Below are 26,076 nucleotides of genomic sequence, written 5' to 3'. Positions count from 1 at the left end.
CACTCTCCCGTACAGCTTTTCCTTGTGCAAAGTGCGCTGTATTGTTGAACAATGCACAGTGACACCGTCTGCAGCAAGATGACCTTGTAGGTCTTTGGAGGTGGTCTGTGGGTTGTATTTGACCATTCTCACCATCCTTCGCCTTTGCCTCTCCAATATTCTTCTTGTCCTGCCACTTCTGGCCTTAACAAGAACTGTGCCTGTGGCCTTCCATTTCCTCACTATGTTCCTCACATTGGAAACTGACAGCTGAAATCTCTGAGATAGCTTTTTGTCGCCTTCCCCTAAACCATAATGCTGAACAATCTTTGTTTTCAGGTCATTTGAGAGTTGTTTTGAGGCCCCCATGTTGCCACTCTTCAGAGGAGAGTCAAAGAGAAGAACAACTTGCAATTGGCCATCTTAAATACCTTTTCTCTATGAAGTTCAAGGCTTAATGAGCTCATCAAACCAATTTTGTGTTCCAATTAATCAGTGTTAAGTAGTTACAGCTATTCAAATCAACAAAATGACAAGGGTGCCCAAATTTATGCACCCGTCTAATTTTGTTTTGATGCATACTGCACATTTTCTATTAATCCAATAAACCTCATTTCACTACTGAAATATTACTGTGTCCATCAGTTATTTGATAGATCAAAATGAAGTTGCGGATGCAAACAATCAGGGGTGCCCAAACTTTTTCATACAACTGTAGCTAGGTAAGTAACAGATTAGTTGGGGTAACAAATCTGTATTTATTTAAGTTGACTAGCTTAATTGTAGCTTTGTACAGTTGTATCACTAGCTACTAGTATCTAACAAGATAGTTAGTTATCAATAGCTAATGTTAGCTAACTGCCATCTTGAAAACGGTCATAAATAGCCTGTCATGACAACGAGTGCATCCCATTAGCCGAAAAGCGCATACTCCTTAACTCCACTACCACCCGCCTCCACTCTGTGCCGAGGAAACCGATCTTTGTGGACTCCCTCCCTCCACTGTCCCATTTTTTGAAGTGTAGGAACAAAACTCCTCCCTCCTCCACTCCCCCAGCGTAGTGTACAATAATGTGTCTTTCAGCAGAGGTCTCTCCACAGTTCTGGGTGACTTTGTCATGCTCACTCCCACATAGGCTACTATGAAAACCCAACCCACAAAATATGGCACTGTCCAGATCCAGAAAGGGTAGATGGCAGGGAACTTGAAATACCCCAATTAGGCCATGCAAAAATATTTAACCAACTTTTTGTGTTGTGACAATTACGCATATCATCCTACCCAGATTGTGAAATGTCAGTTTGTTTTTGTGGGTCATATGCAACAAACAAATTCAATTTTGCAATTTAAAACAGGGGAGTGGGTTTATGTATTTGGTTGTAGCCACTTGTGCAGTGGACACCCCCCTCTGTGCAATTATTATTATTTTTTCACCCAGGAATACTCAATTGAGGTCAAAATCTCTTTTGCAACTTGAAAATTCAACCACTTGTTAGCCTACTGTTGCTACAGTTGTGCATGTTTTTATTGTTAACTAAGCCCAAGAGATTATTCTATTTAAAAAAACGGATGTCTTTGCATGACTACTCCGCCACTTCGGCGAGTATTTTCTGCTATATATAACATCCAGCATTAATGATCAGTAATCTCCCTCATCCGTCATATTTTCCCCTTAAAATTCACCAGAAATGAACATTTCCTAGCTGTTCTTTGAAGAATTATGCCACTGGTCGTAGCCTACATAAAACCAGCATGACTGTTAACAAGTAGGGCAGCTACAGTTATTTCAGTAGCCTACGTAAAACATGCATGGATGCGTTTCCAAATGGTATATTTATGACTAATACATTTGTTACAGAGGTTACAGTGGGGGAAAAAAATAGTTTTTCAATGCGAACACTCGCGATAACTGACATATAAAGCGCCATATAGCATAGACTACATTTCACTAATCTACAGAAATGTTTCTGAATTAGCGTATGTGAGATGCAACTGACAGTAGCCAAGAACATAAAACTGTATCTGTTTCTGTCTTATAAATGGCTCACTGAGTATTGCTTTGTCTTGGAGGTAGGGAGGGGTCAGGCCAGGTGTGGAAAGCCTACTTACCTGGCAGGACCACATAAATATTAATTTAAGAAAGGCCATTAGCCCTCCCATTGTAAACTGGTGCTGAAGAATAGTAGTGATAACACTACGTTTTTATAATTTATTTTATATTTCTAATTGGATTTGCTACAATATTTTGTCATCTTCATCTTTTGTGATACCCAAGACCTAGATAAACAAATTTCAGTGATCCAAAAAATTTGTTACATTAGATTTGTATAGGGCAGCACAGATGGTGCAGTGGGTAACACTGCCGCCTCACAGCAAGGAAGTCCTGGGTTCGAATCCCGGTCGGCCGGGGCCTCTCTCTGTGGAGTTTGCATGTTCTCCCAGTGTTCGCGTGGGTTTCCTCCGGGTACTCCGGTTTCCTCCCTAAAATCAACTGTAAGTCGCTCTGGATAAGAGCGTCTGCCAAATGCCATTAATGTAATGTAATGGGTGATTAACTGGCAGAACTGGCCAACAATGGTAGACACTTAGAAGTCCTGTATTTGATGTAATTTTAGTGTTTTCACAAATTAATGAAACTGGAAAAAAATAGTTTGTTGCTTAGATTGTCTGCAGGTGTATTGAATGTCTGACTCAAATAGTCTCTGCTACCGGTGCCATGATCACTAGGATGCTTAAACGAAGGGGTTTATATTCAGTCATACAGTGCAGTCTGTCAGTGTTTGGACAGTGATATCATTTATTTTGTTTTGGATCTATAATACACCACATTGAATTTGAAATGAAGCAATGCATATGAGGCTAAAGTACAGACTGTCACCTTTAATTTGAGGGTATATCAGGTGATCTGTGGAGGAACTACATCCCTTTTTATACATAGTCCCCCATTTCAGATAAGCAGAAGTGTATTAAATTGCTTCCTTATTGCAGGTATAAAAAAGCTTTCAGTATCTAGTCTTGATTCTCGGCTTTTATTGCCTGAATCAGTAATTGGTGTTTTTCAACATGAAGAACAGAGTTGGGCCAATGACATTTACGGTAGCCATTAGGAGACTGAGTAATAAGGCAAAACAGCCAAAGACATAGACCAAATAAATGGCTTACCAAAATGCACTGTGTGAAATACAAATCACCCGATATGGATATAAATACCCTCAAATGAAAAGTGACAGTCTGCACTTCAACCTTATATTCATTGTTTCATTCCAAATCCAATGTGCTGGAGTATAGAGCCATAAATACAGAAACTACCACAGTCTACAGACTGCACTGTATTTAGCCTAATAACCGTGTCATTTTTTTTGCATTCTTCAATAAGATATTTGTACTAGATAATGTGAGTAGATTTCCTTGAAAACAATTTTTACTGGGATTTGTCTCATCTGTGGTTGTCCAAAATGCATAGAAGAAATACCCCAAAGCTTGTTTTTACTCCCAGCTGTTACATCATAGGGACTGTTGAACATTGTGTTCTTAAAATACAGCTACAGTAGAATTATTGGCACCCTGAATGAATGAAATGAATGGTCAAAAAAGGCTGCATATAATAAACAACATGGATAATGATCTATATTTTATGTTCAAATATACAGGATAACTGTATACTGTACTTTAAAATCAAAATATTTACTCTCATGTTTCAATGTTTTCTATTTAGTAATCAATTTTTTTTCTGGTGCGAAACCACAGGTGCCACAATTCTTGACACCCCTATCAATAATTGTAAATAAAATCAGAATTTAGTTAATCTCAGTCTAAAGGAAGTATATTGTACCATTCCATCACTTCCTGTTTGACTAGAGTATAAAAATTAGGTAACAAGCATGCAAAATCCCTTTGTCAACCATCAGCATGTGAAAAGCCAAAGAATGGTCAATTCAGAAGACGTAGATGCTAATTGTCCATCACAAGTTGGATAATGGGTACATACCACTTAGCACTGTAAGGGCAATAAAAAAGGCGTGAAACATATGGAATGGTTGCAAAATTGCCTGGAAGAGGATGCAAGTGCAGGTTGATTTAAATTTTCACCATAAAAAAGAGGAAGGAATGGCAATAAACTCACTTTGGGCTGGTGCAATTTAAGGGGTTAAAAAGCAACAGATATTAGACTAGAGCTATTATTTTGCAACATTCCAGATTAATGGACTTCAATAAAAAAATACCAGTGAATAGATCTGCAATGACTTAATGAAGTCAGTCCAGGCCATTCACACAAAAGACACTGCAATCTCAACGGGTGGAAATAAAATTCAGTGAGTGTGACTTGTGCAGCGTAATTAGCACCTCTTGCAGTAACAATCTGCATTGACATGGTTTAATTGATAAACACATCCACGTATGCATCAGATAACTTATCAATGTTTGAGTTCTTTCTGTGTTTTTATATGTCTTTGCATGTGCACAAATACATCACACATCAGGGTTGACAACATATTCTCTCCATTTCACCAGTGGAATTTGTCAAGTTCCCAGAGGACAAAGGCAAGGAGTATGAACACCTTTAAAAAAATGAAATCTCACAAATGCACATTCATTGCTACAAAATAAAAATTCAAAAGCAGAATAGTCTTTAAATGATCTATTTGCCTCGAATATACAAATTTGCAGAGGCAGTGTGCTTTACCTATTTTGACAATGTGGTAGAGTTAAATTGTAGAACTTTTCAGTGACAAATAGTCTTTTAAACCCGTAACTTTGTTAAGTCACATGTCATGGGGCCCACAGTACCTAATCTATCAGTTGTAATGGCTCCAATAAAACAGGCCAAAGTGATTGCAATAAGGCCAGAAAATGGGCTACAAATCCTGGCTACACTCAGGCATGCAGTGAAGGAAAATACAAAAATGGGTAGAAATGGGATCAGGGTCTTGATATTGTGCGTGTGAACCATAACGGGAGAAGGATGGGGTCAGAGGTCAAGGTCTTTATGAGGTCCCCGCTACCCTCCTCTCTAAGATGAATAGCCACTCTGACGGAGGGCTGTGTAGATTATGTTAAATTCCAAGCAATTATAGCCACTCTCAAGCCAAATAAAAATCCATCCATCACTCACGAAGAGTCAACTGAACTCAAAATCTTTAATGGGCTTGTCTATGTAAAAGAATGATCTGTTTGTCTACATTTACAACATTTGGAAACAGAAAAGAAATAACAGAATTTACAGTACTGAAACAACAAAAGATTCATTTACACAAACAAGAAATTAATTTTTATTAGCTGAATCTCTGAATAGGCTAAAAATGGGCTGATCTCACAATGTAGCAACACATAATTTCAATGAAATTTCAATGAGAAGCATCAATAGTACAAACACAGGGATATACACTCACCAAGCATTTTATTAGGACAATTTTTACTTTATTACACCTAATTATTTATGCTATCTAAACAGCCAATTGTGTGGCAGCAGTGCCATGCATACAATTATGTAGATAAGGGTCAGGAGCTTCAGTTAATGTTCACATCAACCATCAGAATGGGGAAAAATGTGATCTAAGTGACTTTGACTGTGGAATGATTGTTGGTGACAGACAGGGCGGTTTGAGTATCTCAGAAACTGCTGATGATTTTCACACACACTAGTCTCTAGTGTTTGTAAACAATGGTGCAAAAAAACAAAACAAAAAAATCCAGTGAGCAGCAGTTCTGCAGACAGAAACGCCTTGTTAATGAGAAATGAGGAGAATGAGAATGGCTAGACTGGTCAAAGCTAACAGGAAAGTGACAGTAATGTAAGGAACCACACATTACAACTGTGGTATTGTAATGTTTCTGTATCTGTCCTGTTTGTATTAGTGTTTATTCTTGTTATTTATTCATTTTCATACATCCTTGGTTATTGTTTCCATTACAGTTTCTCATTCATGATCCCCTGTTATGTCTGCGTTTGACTGTTTAGCAGCCGAGTCACTCCCCTGTCTGCGTGTCCCACTATTCAGGTGTTTACGGTAGTTTTCGGGATTTCAACATTCCTTCCAATCTCGCAGTTCTTACTTCCTAGTTTTTCCGCACTGTTCTATAACTCCACCTCCCTATGCTATCCCTGATAACTCGCTTAGTTTCAGCGAAGTGTTCGCACCTGTCTCTGACTATCACTACATCTTCAATCGATGCAAATGTCTACTCCTTAATCTGGAGCCGTATGTTTTACGTTTGTTAACGTGCATCCAGTCCGCGTTTTCGTCTCCCCCTCTGTTATGGTGTTATTACCCTATGATGTTTCCCCACCTGTTGTCTATTTGTTTAGCCCACCTTCTCCCCAGCCCCGCCTAGATTGTCACCTTCCCTCACGTATTTAAACCTCAGTCTCCGCTTCATCCATTGTCAGAACGTTGATCATTGATAGTGATGAGTTTTTGTATGCCTATTTTTGAGATTCATGGTTTTGATTTTCGAGTTTTGCCTTGCCCTTTGCCTTGGTTTTGTTTGCCCTTCTGCTTTCTTGGTTTTGACTATTTGCTTTGTTTTGTGACTTCGTTTCCTGCCTTAGCCCTTTTGTACCTTAGCCCTTTGATTACTTGGATTTTGACCCTTTGACCCTGTTTTCCCGACTATTCTTTTGTTTGCTGTTTTTGGTGTTTGGTATTTTGATCTCTTGGCTTGAACTCGGAATAAAAACGACATTTTTGGAATACCCCGTGGTCTGCATCTCATTGCCGACCATAACAGGTATGCAGGAGAGCATCTCTGAATACACAACGCATTATAACTCTAAGTGGATAGGCTACAGCAATAGATGTCTAAAAATAAGTCTAATAAATACCTAATAAAGTGCTCGGTGAGTATATAAGTATTTTAAGAATTATTAATAAAGTAAAAATGACTTTACTTTCATAGAGGTGGTAGGTTGTTCTAAACATATTGGAGAACTTGCCACTGTTCTTTGTCTGAGAAGGTGTCTATAATCTATGTTATCTATGTCATTTTAATCATGTCAGAACTCCAATGATACGTCAGAACATGGTTGCCGTCAGCCCGACAGCTAAATTAGTCTGTGTTTTACTTTTATTTTTGTCATTTCTGTATTTGCATTTCAATAATTTTATTATTCTTTGCTGTTCATTATTTGTAAGTGTCTGTCTTTGCCCTGGCCTCTGCGTGCAGCTCGGTTCTGCTGAATTTCTCCATCATAGTGTGTGTGTGTAAGTCCTGGGACATTCCCTTGATTTTAGTTCTACCAGCTACTCTTCCCTCTTTAGCCACATTGCCTGTGTAATTGGATTTTAAATGACAATGCCTCCACTTACCCTTGCCGACTGCACTGTTGTCTACTGTTGAGCCAAACGATTGCGGATCTTGAAAAAATAATATTCACACTCCACCAGATAAAAGAGGATGAACAGCTCTTTGATTCCCAGCTGTTAACAACAGCCACCCAAATGGCTGAGCTGGACACCTCCCTCTAGTGGCAAGGCACGGATGCCCATGAGGATCCATGGGCGAGGCTGGGAGCTAAACCCAAGTCAATTGCCTGCTCAATGCCCTATGTACCAGAACAATGGTCCCTTGTCCATGGTAAAAATGGATGAATGAGGTAAAGGCCCTCTCCACGCAGTCACCAAGAGGTCATGTCGCTCTCCTTCACCCAGTCCTTCTCTGTCGATGGCAGCTTTGGTCCAGCAGCAAAAGGCTCCATCTCTCCCACCTGTCAGGCTGGTGCCAGGTCGGGGTGTCACCTGTCCCCATCAGCCGGCTCCCCCGTCAACCATAATTATTTGGCGACTCCATTATTAGCTGGAGATGTAAGACTCAAAAGGGCTCTTGCTTTTTGCTTCCCTTGTGCTAGAGCTCAAGACCTTGGATATAATTCATTCCTACCCCGAAGCTTACAAGATTGTTATACATATTGCCTGAACATGTGGCTTGCATCTGCTTGCTGCTTTTGCTGCGTGAATGTGGTGGATAATTTGACCTTTTCTGGGAATGGGGTCACCATCTTCATTCGGAAGTTCTTCACCCCAATAAGGAAGTTGCAAGAATGCTTTCTGCCAACTAATTTTTATAGGATACAGCATTCACTATTGGCCCCAGTGTCTTGTAGATTGTAGTAGAAATACTATATACTAATCATTTTCACCACCATTTAACCACTATATTTGTATTAATTTATATCATTTGTTTGTGTGTATCAATATATCTCATATACATGCTAAAACGTTATGGACTGTATTTAAAAACCTTGAAGTAATGGAACAATTGATCGTATTGTTTTTGTGCTCCTGATGAAAAACTTTAATTCTGTGTGTGTGTGTGTGTGTGTGTCACAAGCCAATATCAACCCCTGCTGAAAAAGACACCTTGAGCTAGGTTTTGAAACAGCTGATTGACCAGTTGGACCAGCTCCATAAAATAATCCCAGAATCCCAATGTGTCCAATCTCAACACCATGTACTGCTACAGTTTTATGTTCTTGGCTATTGTCGGTTGCATCTCAGAAATGTGAATTCAGAAACATTTCTGTACATTAGTGAAACATAGCCTATGCCATATGGCGCTTCATTTACATTTACATTTACATTTTACATTTTAGTCATTTGGCAGACGCTTTTAATCCAAAGCGATTTACAAGTGCATAGGTTCTACCACAAGTCAAAGCATCACATCCAGAACTAGAAAAATACACCTGGACTGCTGTTCTAAACATATAGTCGTCATCATAAGTGCAATTTATTTTTTTTTTTTATTTTTTTTTTTTGGGGGGGGTGGGGGTTAGACAGGGATAGGGGTATCAGAAGGGGGGGGGCGGGGTAAATCAGGAGGGGGGACTAAGGTAGAGTTTGAAGAGGTGTGTTTTGAGTCTGCGTCGAAATAGGGGGAGGGATTCTGCTGTCCTGACAGTGGTAGGCAAGTCATTCCACCACTGAGGAACCAGAACGGAAAACAGGCGTGAACGTGCAGCTCGACCGCCAGGTGCCCGTAGAGAGGGAATCGTAAGGCGACCAGAGCTGGCAGACCGGAGTGGTCTAGCTGGGGAGTAGGGAGTGATCAGGGATTGTATGTAATGTGGGGCAGTCCCCTTAGCAGCCTGAAATGCCAACACTAGGGCCTTGAATCGGATGCGTGCGGCAATAGGAAGCCAGTGGAGGCCAATGAGAAGCGGGGTGACATGAGCCGACCTGGGCTGGCTGGTGATCAAGCGGGCTGCAGCATTCTGGACCAGCTGGAGGGGCTTGATGGCGCACGCTGGGAGACCGGCTAGGAGGGAGTTGCAGTAATCCAGGCGGGAAATGACGAGCGCCTGGACTAGGAGCTGGGTGGCTTTCTCCGTCAGGAGATGACGGATGCGGCGTATATTAAACAGAAAGAACCTGCAGGTTCTGGCAGTGGAGGATACTTGTGGAGCCAGGGAGAGGCAGTTATCAAGAGTCACCCCAAGATTCTTTGCCGTACGGGAGGAGGAAACTACAATGTCCTCTACAGTCAGTGAGAGGTCGATTGACGGAGAGGACTTAGCAGGGATGTAGAGAAGCTCAGTTTTGGCAAGGTTGAGCTTCAGGTGATGGGAAGTCATCCATGCAGAGATATCAGCCAAGCAGGCAGAGATCTGTGTGGTGATTTGGGTGTCAGGGGGGAAGGAAATGAAGAGTTGGGTGTCATCAGCGTAGGAGTGATAAGAGAAGCCGTGGGAAGAGATAACAGAACCAAGAGACATGGTGTATAGCGAGAAGAGGAGAGGCCCAAGAACCGAGCCCTGCGGGACTCCAGTTCTTAGGGGTTGAGGGTCGGAGAGTGCGCCCCTCCAAGTCACCTGGTAGGAGCGACCAGAGAGGTAGGAGGAAAACCAAGCGAGTGCAGAACCTGTGACACCCATCCCAGCCAGCGATGAGATGTGTCAGTTATCGCGATTGTTCGCATTGGTAAACAATTATTTACCACCGCAACTTCTTGCTAGCTAGCTATGTTATTAAGTCCTGTAAAGCAAATACATTACACCAACAGCAGACTAGTTGTCACCGCCATGCTTACAAAATGACATTGCCTTAATGTAACGTTATCTCCAGATTTGCAGCTATCAACAGCTAGCACATCCTGGCATGAGGCATGACATCTTCTCAGTTCATTCTCTTTCACTGCCCACCACTACATTAATTACATGGATAGCTATCATAGTTAGCAATATAGGCTGTCTTCGATCATGCTGTAACGTTAGCTAGTTTGAACAGTAGAGTTAGCCAAAATTTGTCACCTATGGTTGGTTGGTCACGTGGCTAGCTAGCAAACATATATTTAGCTAACCTGTGCAGTCAGTAACTATTGAAATGATCTTGTGATGGAGCTCCCCAAATCCTAACCAGAACTGTTAGTAAATGAAAAAAACAATCACGATGAAAATAAGTCTTACTTTCTTGTTTTTTTTTAACTAACTAACTAATGTTGCTACAGCAAGCTGGAAAGAAAATGTATTATGTTCACGCAACCCTACATAAAATTTCACCACATGCCGTGCCATGTAATTCTAATAGAGGGAAGGAGGGTGAAACTGATGTAGGATTGGATTGATGCATTTTTAAATATGGCGGGTGGTCTTTATTTTTTCAAGATTCTACATGTCCTGGAGCACCTGTTAAGATGTGATCATGAACATCACTACGTACCATCCATCCATCCATTATCTTAACCAGCTTATCCTTAACAGGATTGCAGGGGGGCTGGAGCCTATCCCAGCATACATTGGGCAAAAGGCAGGAATACACCCTGGACAGGTCGCCAGTCTATCGCAGGGTACACGGAGTACCCGGAGGAAACCCACGCAGACACGGGGAGAACATGCAAACTCTGCACAGAGAGGCCCTGGCCGATGGGGATTCAAACCCAGGACCTCCTTGCTGTGAGGCGGCAGTGCTACCCACTGCACCATCCGTGCCGCCACAGAAGCAATACAGCACATGTTTTTACCAATATGATTGTAAGAAATACACTTGCTCTTGGAGTTGGTCTGTTTAGCCAAGTTTTCTTTTTCATGCTATTTCCCAGAACGTAGATACAGTATGTTAATATTGATTCTGCGAGGACACCCAGTTTTAGAATCCTGGCTACGCCACTACACATCACATATGTATTGTTTTGAGATGCAATGGTTAGAGCGTGGGAATTTACAAATGCGCATGTTACTGAATCTTCAAACAAAGTGGGAGAAGTTGCAGTACACACGCAAGAAATGTACTTATTCATGAAGTTCGGAATGACACCGCTCTTCGTCCGTGTCGGGGTATCGGGGGGGAAGGAAATAAAGAGTTGGGTGTCATTGGCGTTAGAGTGATAAAAAAAGCTATGGGAAGAGATAACAGAACCAAGAGACATGGGGTCCCATGCATGAAACGTTAGTAAATCTATGTGCAGATTTGCACATAAACGTCCACGCTACTAAAAACCTACTCCGGATTCATGAACGCCGCGGGAAACTCAGATCTGATCGTAAACACATGATGTGTATGATCATGAATGCCAATCCATCGTAAAGTGAAAGCCCGCTCCCGGTAATCAGCAATGAAACCCGCCCATGAATAGACAATGATTACCATATAAGGAGGTGTAGACGCATCCAGTCGACCTGTCAGTCATCTTGGCCAAGATGAAAAAAAAAGAAAAAAAGAAGTGTCAGAATGTAGAGCTATTTAACATTCATTTCAAGAAAGGATACGGATAACATATAGCCCACTGCAGTTTTTTATGCATCGTCTTCAAATTATTTGAATCTTAATAGCCTAAAGCTCTGTTTTATACTGTACAGCTCCAAATAAGTCAGTCTGCAGCCAACGTAAATTAAACATTTTTCAAATAAGATTTATTTAATGTTTCTTTCAAATGAAAAAAGAGCCACACATAAAATGAAAAAAAACAAACGTTGTCTCATATTTCTAGCTGGCGAGTGCTCCTCCCATGATGTGGCTCCACCATCTGCTGCTGCTGCTCCTGCTGCACCCAGGTACAGAGGCCGAAGAGGTGATCCGGCTGTCCTTACGGATGAGGCTGTCCTTACGGATGAGGTCCTGAGGAATCAAGAAAGTCTACTTACAGCAGTCAACCAAATCAACACGTCCCTCCAAGAAATTAACACTAGCTTGAAGGAAATCTGCAAGGCACTTTTGCGTCCTCAACAATAAAGTGTTATGTTGTCAGTATTGTGTGATGTCTGTGTTTATCCTGGGAAAACACTTATTTACTACGAGATAATCAAGCTACTCTCTTTTACTCTGATAATTAAATATAGCCTATTTGTATACATTTTAAAGAGCATGACATTAAAATGAACTGAGGTAGCCTACTGAAACAGGGTGTTGTATATAAATATAAAACAAAATACAAATGAAACTAACTTTTTGCAAAGCTTGTCGGCCTAAAATGTGCACAGTTTATTCAGTCTTAGCAACACTTTCCTGAAAATTGCTCTACAAGTTGCTGGCGTGTCTGTATAGCAGCCGCATTTCGAGGCCCAAGAGCTGGTTCCGGAGGCAGTTGTTCCTCTGCATTGGGGACTTCAGGCAGGGGAAGGCCCTGTTTAATGGCCACATTGTGCAGGACACAGCAGGCTAATATTATTTTGCACACCTTCCCGGGTGCATAAAGAAGGGTACCACCTTTATTGTCCAGGCAGATCTATCTTGCCTTCAAGACCCCATTTGAGCGCTCCACAACGGCCTGAGTAGCAGCGTGTGCCTCATTGTATGCCAGCTCCTGTGGTGTCTGTGGGTTGGTCAGTGGGGTCATAAGCCACGGCGTCAGTGGGTAACCCCTATCCCCTATGGATATAGAAGGGTAAGTCCATATATAAAACACACATGCAATTGTATAGGCAGGCAGGAGTGCCTCAGCGACCGCGAGCAGGGTGGTCTCAGTGGAGTGGCCACTCTTGAAGCCGGACTGGTTGGGGTCATGGAGATTGTTGTGAAGAAGATAAGTGGACAGTTGGAAGCAGACCACCCGTTCCAGAGTCTTGGCGAGAAAGGGAAGAAGAGAGACAGGCCGGTAGTTGCTCAGAGCAGAGAGGTCAAGAGTAGATTTTTTGAGCAGGGGAGTGACTCTGGCCCTCTTCAGGGAAGAGGGCATGGTGCCGGAAGAGAGGGTGGTGTTGATTAGAGAGGAGAGAAAAGGGAGCATGTCATTAGATATAGATTGTAGAAGGGAAGAGGGGATGGGGTCAAGAGGACAGGTGGTCGGGCGGTGGGATGTAAAGGAGTTTCAATGTGTCGGAGTCAGAGAGGGGAGAAAAGGAGGCTAGGGAGTTGGGGAAGGTAGGAGGGTCAGCGGGGGGAGAGGGTTGGGAGAAGGAATTGCGAATGCCGTCAACCTTCTTTTCAAAGGAGATAAAGTCATCAGGTGTGAGTGATGAGGGGGGTGGGCGGGGGGGGGGGGGGGCACAAGAGAGGAGAAGGTTGAAAACAGTTTGCGGGGATTAGAAGCGGCCGCGTTAATTTTCGAGTGAAAGAAGGAAGATTTAGCTAGAGAGATAGAGGAATGGAAAGATGATAAGAGGGCATGGAAGGAAGCCATATCACTGGGGAGACAGGACCTTTTCTATTTTCTCTCCGCTGCCCGCAGTTCGGTTCGGACAGCTCGTAGAGAATCAGAAAGCCAAGGACTGGGGGGGGAAGCCCGAGCTAATTTGGTGGTGAGGGGACACAGAGAGTCAAAGGAAGATGAGAGGGAGAACATGAGAGTTGTAGCAGCATCATCGGGAGACAGTCGAGAGAAAGACTCTGCGGATGGTAGGGAGGAGAGGATTGTAGATGAGTGGCAAATGAGAGCACTCTAATCCATCGCTGTCTGAAATACTTGCAATGTTCAGACAGGAGTGGGCACAGTGTCATATTTCTTTAAAAATACATTTCATTAACTCTCCAGCAAAACACTAGAATGGTTGTAGTGCAGTCAACAAGCATCTCTATGGGTCATTACAATAAAGAACATAATGTAGGCCGATGTTTTTTGTCTATATGCTGAGTGTGAGTTAAACCAGCAATTGCTATTCCATTGTATACAGATCGAACAATTAATATGAAGTCTCATTCAGTTGATTACATTCAACAGTAACTTGGCTGACACATATATCTGAAATGCTCTGTAAATGTGTCTTTGAGTGACAAAGGAAAACAATGAGACCACTGAGGCTAATAATTTCCTCATTGTTTTGGTGCGTTTGCGTACTGATGATTATATTATTAAATATACCCAGGATTTCTTGAAGAATGTTAATGAAGTCATACAAACAGAACAATTGCCAATTTGTTTATGATCATATATTATATGTTCTGACAAAATGACCTGTACACTCACTTTATTAGGAACATTTTTTAATTTAATTTAACTTTTTTTACACCTACTTCATCATTAAACATTGATTATCTAATCATCCAATTGTGTGGCAGCAGTGCAATGTATACAATCAGTAGATATGGGTCAGGAGCTTCAGTACCCATTCACGTCAACCATCAGAATGGGGAAAAAAGGTGATCTAAGTGACTTTGACCCTGGAATAATTGTTGGTGGCAGACATGGGGGTTTGAGTATCTCAGAAACTGCTGATCTCCTGGGATTTTCATGCACACTAGTCTCTAAAGTTTGCAAAGAATGGTGCAAAAAAAACAAAAAAAAAAACAGTGAGCAGCAGTTCTGCACACAGGAACATCAGAGGAAAGCTGACAGGAAGGTGACTGTCACGCAAATAACCACACAGTACAACAGTGGTACGCAGAAGAGCATCTCTGAACACACAACGCATCATAACTCTAAGTGGATAGGCTCCAGCAGTAGAAGTCTAATAAACACCGAATAAAGTGCTCTGTGAGTGTATATAAAACTTCACATTGTAACGTTCCCCTTAATTCATTAAACACATTCTAAGTACCATGTCAAAAATGTGGGGCATTTCATGGGCTTGGGATAGTAGCCAACAAATGTATGGCTCTGTGTCATTCATGTCTGTGGTCACTGGTTCAGAATAGGTAAGCTGCATTTGCTGTCTAACTAGGCCTTATGAAAAGCAAACTAGCTAGCTAACGTTATTAGTAATGTCACCTGCGCACATTGCCTGTAGGCCAGCTGCACAAACTATGGGTCACAAGTTATAGGGGAGGTATATGGGGAGTGGTTATTCTCATGTGACGTATACAAGGAGAACATTGTCAACTGGTTGAAAATAAAGACGATAAATTGAAAACGCTTACTTCTCCAAAACTAAAGAACGGACATATTTAATACTTTCATCCTGTTTCTTCAATGCCCTCTGGTACAAATTGCATATAAAAACCTAGAGTGTGACCAACCACCATCTTACTCCTTTAACCATAGGCTTTGTGAATGGAACAATGATAGTGCGCATTCCAGGAGAGACATTGTGTCTACTATTTCAACTCCACATTTAATGACGTTCACACAGAGACATAAAGAAGAAATATTCCTAAGATTTCTGTAACAATTACAATACAAAATTGATTTCCATTCAATTCTTTTTAACACTGAAAGTATTAAAACAAATGGTTCAATTAATTATTTTACGATACCACTGTTTTAACAACAGTTGTTATTTTTGTGCAATGACAAAACAAGCACGGGGTGACCTCAAGTTCTATGCATTTTAAAACTTCACAGATCAGGCTAAAATTGGATTTCTTTTCACAGGGTTACCATTTGCTGGTTCTATATCCAAACCGTATTTGACACGTAGGAGACACAGGGGAACAAAACCACTATTCCTTTTCGATTCCAGGGCCGAAGCTGTTAATTATAGCTAGTTAGCTGTCGCTGCACCGTTCACTTGTCAACAACCTCGGAGTAACACCCAACTTAACAACTTAGAGCTTGCTGCAAAAATGAGGAATCCTTAGGCATTTGCTTCCCTTATTGCACTGAATAAAATTACATTAACTACCGTCTTTCTCTCCACAACCTCTCTTTCAAACCACACACGCAACGGGCACAAAACTCCAGTCTTAAAGCTGCATTCCCTTATTTACTAACAACGGCAACAACAACCAAATCCATAATAGATTTTAATTCCAAAAACATTTCAAATGGGGAGAAACATCAAAAATAAAATAAAAAATCCTGGTGAAAATAGGTTTAATCCAAACTTGGGAATTCTTCTGGGAAAATAAGTTAAAACTGACAATGATGAGCCTTGAGTATAGTTTAGTAAGAAAAATGCAGTTCAGTCAGACTCATGTGGAATTAAGCAATATTTATTGAGGATTAATATCAATGCAAACTTTGGCATTGGCTCTGCCTCTCATCACTCCCTGTTGTAAAGCCTGCTGAAACAGGGAGTGGCAACAAACCCCTCCTCATGGGGATTTTGAGAAGTAGAGTTCACCGGTGAACGATGGTGGTGGTCGGAGTGCAAACATTTTTCTGAAGGCCTGAATTCGGAATAGCAGGATAATTTGAGCAAAAGCAGCTAGCTAGTGGAAATAGCATGCAATATGGGCAAAGGCAACATTCCAAAACAAGCAGGCAGCGCAATGGCTTTAGCATGTGGTATGAACCAGGCAGCAGGGCAGCTTTGTATAATTGCATCAGGGCAGATGCGGCAGCAAAGCATGGCAAAGCTTGCAAAATGAGAAGGACTAAACAGGTACGTTTGGTGCTTTATATTGAAAAAACAACGCAGAATATACATTTTTGCATCTGCTTTGAAAGGATTTGTCCATTGAACTATCATGCACACATAAAGAGGAAGGGAAGAAAGATCAAAAGAGCAATTGATCTCTGAATCAAACAAGCCGCAGCCCAGATGGAAGTTAAGCCAAAGAGGGACTAGACTGAAATAAGATAAGATTTTCTTTTTTCAAATTGGAATGCAAATATCTGTTTTTCCATTAACTATAGAGAATATTATTTTTGCCACATAAAACTGCATCTAATCGGAACCTGACAGTAGGCTAGATGTGACTACAGCAAGGTGCTGACACAAATGATGCATTTTATTATTTGCCTCAAATCAAATGCCGGATGCTCCTCTCTTGTGCTGCACAATTCAGCTTGATCCTCAGGAACACTATTGCACAATAAAATGGGAGATGCCTCAATCAAAAGCCAGCTAAGCCTTTCTCCAGGACATGCAATGGAGGAGCCCCCAAGCTGTTATTACATTCCATGTGAAGGAATAGAAAAGATAGCAGAATAAGACTACAAATACACAGAGGTAGGCAATTCCAGAGGTCCCTGGATAAAGAACATGAGATTTTAATGACAGTTTTACATTTTGCATGCATATAATGCGCAACATTTAAAAACATTTAAGTAAGCATTAAAGCATTTAAATAAATACAACGGGGGACAACAAGACAAAGAAAAAAACCTGTTCCCCCTAGTTCATTGCTTAGTTTAGAATATGTACAATTACCCAGGTTGTGAATACAAACACAAAGGTCTGTTCTGAACTATAAAAGTGAATTTGCCTTTGCAGCTAAAAGTTGCCTAATGGTTAAAAAGGGGGGAGGGGGAATAATAAAATAACAAGGTGGTGCATGCAGGTGATGAATCTCCCAGTGCGGCGGTGAGGTCAGCAGCAGCGGACGCCCTTATGTGCAGGGCAGAGGAGCAGAAGGTTCATCAGGGCCTCATTGAAACAGCATACACCTAATGGATTACTGCTGTCTCCATGCAATACACCACAAATAATGATAAAACCCTCCCAAATTATAGTATTTTATGCCACACTCAATTTATTACATTACATTCCCCTTGGATATAGGTGGGCTAATAAAGATACGGTTTCCCCCTATCATTGGCACAATGCTTTTTATCAGTTATCAGAGAAGGGGGGGGGGAGCAAGATGCTTTACCTGGATTGCTCCAATGAAGATCCAGCTGTGTAAATGAGCACTGAGTCTTGGGCAAGATGTCAAATGCCAGAATTGTAAATTATTCCCTGCAAGGGTCCTCTTGCTTAGCAATAAATAAATAATGAAAACAAATCTGAGTGCGGACTCCTTGTCCATTTCTTTATGTCCTGACCATGGCCTCAGCCAGCCAGCCCAGCATGTGCCATCCTAAATCAGGGTAGAAGTGGGTCATCTGGCGGCCACTCCACAGCCTCACCAGGTGACACCTCATCACAGTGCTGCACGAATGATGGCTTACACTCGCCCGCCTTGTCAAAGCACAGCTTCCCAGGCAATTACCACAGTGGCCAGCCCAATGCCTGGCCCGGATGGATGGACATTTCTGCCAAAGGGTCACCCTTTTGCCCATATTTCTGCCAGTTGGATGAGAGGCTGTGGGACAGCGCATTGACCTGCACCTGTTAGCTGCCGGTTGCATATTGACAACTTTGCTGCCACTGGAGGAGACTATGGTTGGGTATTTCTATTTTGTATTTTAGAGTATGTGCAAAAGGGAAATAATTTCCTAATTAGGTTGGAAATAACATCAACAGCCAATCAATCAGACAGGACCCATATTCTTAAAATTGTCAGGTAACAATTTTTTATTTCTGGATTTGAGACCAAGGAAAAACCGTTTCTAAATTTTCACGTCTGACGTAGCCTGCACTATTAATCATGTGGAATGCTGTCTATTCTGTCTCTATCACTGCCCCTCATCCATGCTGAGAGTTTATTACCTTACAGTGTTCGGTATTCAGAGTGCCGAATGTTAAACAAGGGTGTTGGCTGTTAAAATTGCTGGATTTGGAAATATTGACCATATTTCACCTTAAACTTCACTTCCCCAACAAAATAAAGGAATATAGGAATGTAGGAGTAAGAATGCTTAAAAAAAGGCAGTGTGACACATAACTGTGCCAAACCAAAAAAAATGCAACATTGTATTTGGTTTGTCCCAAATCAAGCAAACTATAGGTATGAAATTGCCCTTATACAAGGGATAGGTCCGGTCCATTGTCTCTATTGGTCAGTTTGCATTCCAGCCGTGCCAATATCCACGATATATGCAAGGCTAAATGGAATGTTCACACATCTTTTAATATTACTCCGTGTTTGTAGATCACATTATCTACTTTGTAAACTAAATTAATGTAACACAATCATCATCTCGCTGCTAGTAGCCTAAAAGTAAAACAAAATGAGTGATTTTAAAGTGTCCTTTGACCTTTGAACTAAAGCAACATCCATGGATCAAAATAACTGCAAGACCACCAAACCCCGGCGAAAGAATGATTTCATTCATAGTGATTTCAATGACTGCAGGTTATCTGGCAGTGTACATATAAACATCTACAACAAAGACAAATGACTTGCATGTCAGTGTCTTCAGGTGTAACATAAACTAGCAAGCTAGCTAGCTAATGTTAGTGCAGTGAGGATACATTATTACAATAGCGTTGCTTAGCTAACGTTAGTGCAGCAAGGATACATAACTGTTCGCAATACTGTTGCTTACCAATAAACTGCTGTTCAGCAGAAAAAAAACTAATAGATTTTATATTTATTAATAAACTGGAAAAAATTGTGAAAAGATATAACTTCATTAATGGAATGTCTGACCATAAGATCATGCTAGTTGCAAGAAAATTGACCAAAAACCAAAAACAATACTCAGAAAAGACTTTAAAGAAATTTGAAGACAAATTAAAACATGTCAATTGGAATGGTTTATTGTCATCTGAAGATTTGGATGAATCCTGCAAACTTTTTATGACCACCATTAATAACATGAAGAACAAATTTGCTAAAAGAGTTGAGAACGGTTTCAAGAAAAGCAATGAATAGTTTAATTAACAAATGTGGAATCTGATGGACTCTGCTCTAAAAATAAGCCTTAACCCTTGCTTTAAAGCACCAACCCTTGCTTTGGCATTTTATATATTTTTTTAGAATCTTGGTATTTTGGTACCAGGATCAAATAAATAATCACAGATTACCGGTTTTTAATATTTTTGAGGTTCCAGAACAAAAAGTGAGCACAGTGATACGTCATCTCAACTCAAAAGCTAAGGATGTATTTGGTTGTGACTCCTTCTTGAAAACCTATGTATTGCTTGGAGCACTCCAGTCACCCAGTTTAGTTAATATGTCAAAGACAAGCAAGCTTCCATATCTTCTGGAAATCTGCTGTTGTGACCCCAATTTATAAATCTGGTGATTCCACAGAAATAGCTACAACTATAGCCCAATTAGCATTCTCCCTGTAGCTTATAAGGTGGCAGAACATTTCATTACAGAGCAACTGATCAGCCATTTGAATTAAAGACCCTTATCACTTCATTCTATGCAGTTTGGATTTAGATCTAACCACTCAACCGAAACAGGGAATAGCTATTTTATTGAAGAAATTAAATCAAGTCTTGACAAAGGTGGTGTTTTTTTTATTTAAAAAAAGCATTTGACACTGTAAACCACTGTCTCTTTTCAATTTTTCTACAAATGCAATAAACCTACTGGACTCATATCTTAATCAGTGAAAGCAGGAGCAGAATCCAGAATCAGTGATAGGGTCTTAACATTTACGTGTCCAATTGGAGTCTCACAGGGATCAATCCTTGGACCACTTCTGTTCAGCTTATACATAAATGATCTTCACTCTGTATGCATTGATGTCAAAACTCAAATGTATACTGATGACACTTATCTATGTCCATGCTAAAACACATCAGCAAACTGCATACAAACTCACAGCAGAAATGGACAAAATAGCAAGCAAGCAGATTGGTTACATCATACATGTCTCACTCTGAACATTAGTAAAACTGTATGTATGTACTTTTCAATTCGACATAATGAAACTCACCTCCTAGACATCACTGTGAAAGGAGAGATGATTATGCTAGTCACATTTTAAGTATTTATGAATTATAATTGTTCAAATCTCTCCTTTCAAAAACAAGTTAGCACTGTTAAATACAACTTGGCCAATTTTAGATGTATTTGGAATCAAATGTGTCCTGAAGCAGCACTGCTTTACAGGCACTCAATGATTTTCTCATCTTTTATACTATGTTAAGGGCGTTATGTGTAAGTGCAACTACACTGAAACCATTACACACATTATACAAACAAGCATTAAAAATACTGGACAAGAATCCAACAATGTGCGGCATGGATGGTGCAGTGGGTAGCACTGCCGCCTCATAGCAAGGAGGTCCTGGGTTCGAAACCCCGTCAGTCGGGGCCTCTCTGTGCGGAGTTTGCATGTTCTCCCCGTGTTTGCGTGGGTTTCCTCCGGGTACTCCGATTTCCTCCCACAGTCCAAAGACATGCAGGTTAGGCTGACTGGAGAGTCTAAATTGCCCATAGGTATGAGTGTGTGAGTGAATGGTGTGTGTGCCCTGCGATTGACTGGCGACCTGTCTAGGGTGTATTCCTGCCTTTCGCCCAATGTATGCTGGGATAGGCTCCAGCCCCCCGCGACCCGGGTTAGGATAATGAATGAATGAATGAATGAATGAAGAATCCAACAATCTACCATTATTGCAACATGGCTCATGTCACCCCGCTCCTCATTGGCCTCCACTGGCTTCCTAGTGCTGCACGTTCACACCTGTTTTCTGCTCTGGTGCCTCAGTGGTGGAATGACTTGCCTACCACTGTCAGGACAGCAGAATCCCTCCCCCTATTTCGACGCAGACTAAAAACACACCTTTTCAAACTATACCTTAGTCCTCCCTCCTGATTTCCCCTGCCCCCCTTTCTGATATCCCTATCCGTCTAACCCCCGAAAAAAAAAAAAAAAATTGCACTAGTGATGACTATATGTTTAGAAGAACACTTCATGTGTATTTTACTAGCTATGGATGTGATGCTTTAACTTGTGGAAGAACCTATGCACTTGTAAGTCGCTTTGGATTAAAAGTGTCTGCTAAATGACAAAAATGTAAAATGTAAATGTACAGTCAGTTAGGATTAGAGTATTAGAGTGACAACTGAGTAGCATTTTAGCTCATGAAATTACGTTTCCAACGGTGTATTATTTGTTGGGCTTGCATAACAGATTTATTCATGAGCATATAATTCATTTCATTTTCAGAACTGCTATTACTTCTTGTCCCCTAAAATGGGGGGACTGTATAATTGTCATAATATACAATAGGACTGGTTAATTAATGTATTTATGTATTTTGAAATAACAAACATAGCAAAAACAAAAAAAGTAGGGCCAAAGTAGCCAAATTACTTTCTTCAACAGACAGATGTGTTCTGTTCTTAAATTAATCATCATTGGTAGCTTATAAACCTATATTGCTAGTTGAAGGATTTATATGCTAGGCATACTGTGTAATACTTTAATAGCCTACTAGTCAAATCAAAAGAAGATATATTTTCTTCTCACATTAATAACCCATCATAGTTGTAGGAATTTCATTATACTGTGGGTAATTCATAATTATAATTATTCATCATTATTATAATCACATTACCGATAAACATAGGCCTATATTACAATCGATAAATGGAAGCATTGTTGCATGCGTTCGAAAGTGCAACTTCAAACCCCATTTTTTCGAAAAACACGTATAAATAAACGAAACGTTACGTGTCAGCATCTTTGAACAGGGACACACAATGGGGAAATAACAGGAAAAAGTTATGCTTGATCCGATAATGTTGTCTAAATTGTTGACACAGGTTGCACATGCAGTTTGTTAGTTTGTCAGCTAGTTGATAGTAGCTCCCTCTATTTCTCGCTAACAACATAGCTATCACCTTAACAGCTGCACCAAACCATTTGTAAGAGGTACACTAGTAGGCCCACAATTCATCATTAACACTGTGGGGAGGCGAACTGTTGCAAATATAAAATTATACAGTGAATATTATTTTGTTAACTTGAACGGTTGCTCACTTGGTCGAGGAAGCTTGCTACATTCACGTGACGTGCGTATGTTTTACCAACATGTGAATATCAGAGCTGTCAGAAAGTTCCCATATTTCCCACTTGGAATTACAACCTGAATGTTTTTTTTCCCAGTCGGAAGGAGGTAATTTCAGTAATTCCGATACGACATGAGCGCAGCATAAAGATCCAGTCCCTCGAAAAGAATCGGAATGGTATAGTATCACTCATTTAGTGCGGAAGCTAGACTGACGTTAAGTTACGATGACCAGATATAGGAATGCACCATTAAATAACACTCTTAAATAACAATGATGCCTATTCGCTGAAGATAATTATGGAATGCATTCATTTATTCCGTGAAACAACATTATTTTCGTCCATTTCGTTACCCTGTTTATTTCTTATGTCTGTCTTAATTAATCAAATCCCCGTAGTAGTATGCGTTTTACCACTTAACCTCTTCCGTTGGCATGGAGACAAGAATACACTCGCGAGGAAATATGGCCAGTTTTGTTAGACTTCGATACCAGTTTCGGCAAATAAAAGAAGAGTTTTTTACGAGAAACAGGTAATTTAGGAAATTGAATTTGATATGCGTATATAGGTCATTACTATAATGGGCATGTTGGAAGAATTTTACTCTATCTGTTCGTTTGTCATGTTAGTTCCAGCTACCGAGTGACTTCACTTAGCTGTAATTTGTGTGTGAAATCCCTTGCTGTAGCTAACGTTAGCATTTACATAAACCCACAGTTACATACTTTAGGTTGGGAGAAAAATAATTTCCAAGTAAACTAAAGCTAATGTCATTGAGTATTACGAATTGAGTTATTCATGTTTACTGTTAACGTTAGTTGGGTAGCAGAGACTAGGTTAAGTAGCAAAGACAATCAACCTCAAGTCATGTTAAATAGTTCAACTACGCAACGTTAACGTTAGATGACATTATTTAACCGCGAATGTCCTTACAGTCCTTACGTTACAGACAAGCAATTTCACTCGTTAAATGACACATTTGACATGTGATAAACCATTTAACTCGTAACCACATTTCTGTTGTATTTGTGCAAATATTCAAGGATTGCTGAGGACAACAGATACAAAGAGAACCTTGCGGCTATCCAGATCCAAAGCTGGTTTCGGGGTTGCCAAGTGCGGGCTTATTTTAGGTAACGTCAATTCATATTTTCTCTTTGTTCTGTACTCCAGCATATGGATTTGGAATGAAACAATGAATGTAAGTTTTAAGGACAGACAGACACCTTTAATTTGAGGGTATTTACATCTCTTTTTATAGGTAGCCCCCCCCAGGACCAATAGTAATTGGACGGCTGATTAGTCAGATGTATTCAATCACTTCCTTTCAGTCTTTAGTCTTGATTCAAGGCTTTTGATTGCCTTTGGAGTCTGTTATTCCCATTTGTGCCAATGCAAATCATGGAAGCCATTATGAGGTTGAGAAATCCGAAGAAAAAACAGTCAGAGACATTGGCCAAACAATAGGCTTACCAAAACAAACTGTTTAGACCATCATTAAGAAGAGAGAGAACACTGGTGTGAGTTTTGGATCATTGGCTTGCTGTGGGATGAAGTACCATCTAATGAGTTTGGAGACATTTGATTGAATTTGAGCAGATGAAATGCTTATGTTCACTTCAGAATTCATCAATTCATTAGCAGTTAGGTTATCAATGAAGGCATGTGAGCCAGCCCCTGTTTCTGACTTTAGATAAGATCATTTTGCAAGACTTACACCTGCAACCTGCAACACACCAGAAATGACTTTAAATAATATTGCCGGTGAGCCAATTCAATAAAAAGACTGTTGATGGTAGGGATATAAATAACAAATAATTTGGTATTTCATTACTGTCTTTACTGAAAAAGGGGTGGGTGGGTGGTGGGGGGGGGGTTGTATCAAGGAATTGAAACATAGGCTGACTGTGTTGGCTAGCTAATTCAGTTTTTGTTCAGAAATATTTGCATGCCAAAATACTCTGGAGTCAAACACGTGCATATTCTGTTGACAGTGACACCTGTGGCTGAGAATACTCTCTTGGAGACAGATGATAAGTGGCCTGTAGCGTAGTGGTTAAGGTACATGACTGGGACCTGCAAGGTCGGTGGTTTGATCCCCGGTGTAGCCACAATAAGATCTGCACAGTCGTTGCAGAACTGCCTCCTCAAAATGACTATTAAAAGCATTTAACATATCAGATTTATCCGTAATTATGACCTCACCAATTTGCAATTGCTGAGGAAATTCAGAAAGTTTTTTATTTTGTAAGACTTTGATTGTTTACCAGATTTTTTATGAATTATTAAAACTGTCCTGTGTCAAAGTCAGAGAGTAGTCTGATTTAGCTGATTTAGTGCACTTATTTATGAGTGATATCAATCTTCTTTGCTTTTGTTCCTTCTTACTTGGGACCATTGCTTGTTTCTGATATGAATAAGCTGAGCAAGTTCTCTGGAAAACAACGGATTATCTCTATTCTTGATTCTGAATTCTTTAAATCTGGAATGTTTATTTGCAACCAGTAAAAAAGGAAAAAATGGAACGGCATCATCAACTGTAGGAATTCATGTAATTCGATCCCAGTTTTGTCTCGCTAAATCATGATTAAAATCCGGTCCAGTGAAATGTTTAACCTTGCAGTGAAAATGAATAAACAACCCATATAACCTGGTAATGTCTGTGGGTTGTTCACTTCAGGCAGTCATTGATTGGAAAGGATTTTCAAGAAAATATTGAATATGATGACTTTAAGTTTGTCTTAAATTTGTCCAATTACCTTTGGTCTATTCAAATTGGGGGACAATGAGAGCTGTAAAAAGAGCTGTAATTTCTATAAGGTTCATTAAAGCTGAAAGTCTGCACTTTAACCGCATGGTTTTATTTCAACTGTTTGTACAGAGCAAAAAAAAAACAAAATTGTGGCACTGTCTAGCGGACTGCACTGTACATATATCACGCATCTCATAGGGGTACAGCAGTTTTATATTTTGATGTGAAAATAACGTACTTTTAAAATAATTTAATAAACTAATGTGTTCCATAAATCTTTCAGACACCTCCACAGAAATGCAACCATTGTCCAGAGGATGTGGCGAGGATACACAGCAAGGGCCTGCTTCAGACAAATGATGACGGTATGTCGTCTGACTGTGTATGCACTTTTTCGGACAGTAATTAAATAATGTAATTTAATTATTTACAGTGTTTGCGTTTCATTTGGCGCTTCCGGGATCTGGTGAGCGGCAGCAAATTAGCATATATTTTTTAGTTTTTCCACAGCACA

General features: G+C 40.3%; 1 protein-coding gene across 3 annotated transcripts in view; it reads left to right on the top strand.

The window, feature by feature from the left end:
* Nucleotides 1-23,055: 23,055 nt before the first annotated feature.
* The window catches only part of spata17 (spermatogenesis associated 17), a 303,051-nt gene continuing 300,030 nt past the window's right edge, over nucleotides 23,056-26,076 (top strand). For 2 of the 3 annotated variants that reach the window (XM_061216057.1, XM_061216056.1), the window contains exons 1-3: nucleotides 23,056-23,342; nucleotides 23,854-23,943; nucleotides 25,846-25,927. In XM_061216057.1, the coding sequence (XP_061072041.1) occupies nucleotides 23,245-23,342; nucleotides 23,854-23,943; nucleotides 25,846-25,927 (270 nt within the window). In that variant the 5' untranslated portion in view covers nucleotides 23,056-23,244. The remainder of the gene's footprint in view (nucleotides 23,343-23,853; nucleotides 23,944-25,845; nucleotides 25,928-26,076) is intronic. The other variant, XM_061216058.1, reaches the window with a different exon arrangement.

Source organism: Conger conger, chromosome 1, assembly GCF_963514075.1.
Source record: "Conger conger chromosome 1, fConCon1.1, whole genome shotgun sequence".
Classification (NCBI taxonomy): Eukaryota; Metazoa; Chordata; class Actinopteri; order Anguilliformes; family Congridae; genus Conger; species Conger conger.
The sequence above is the reverse complement of the archived record's forward strand: the minus strand, read 5'-3'. Positions and strand labels throughout refer to the sequence as shown.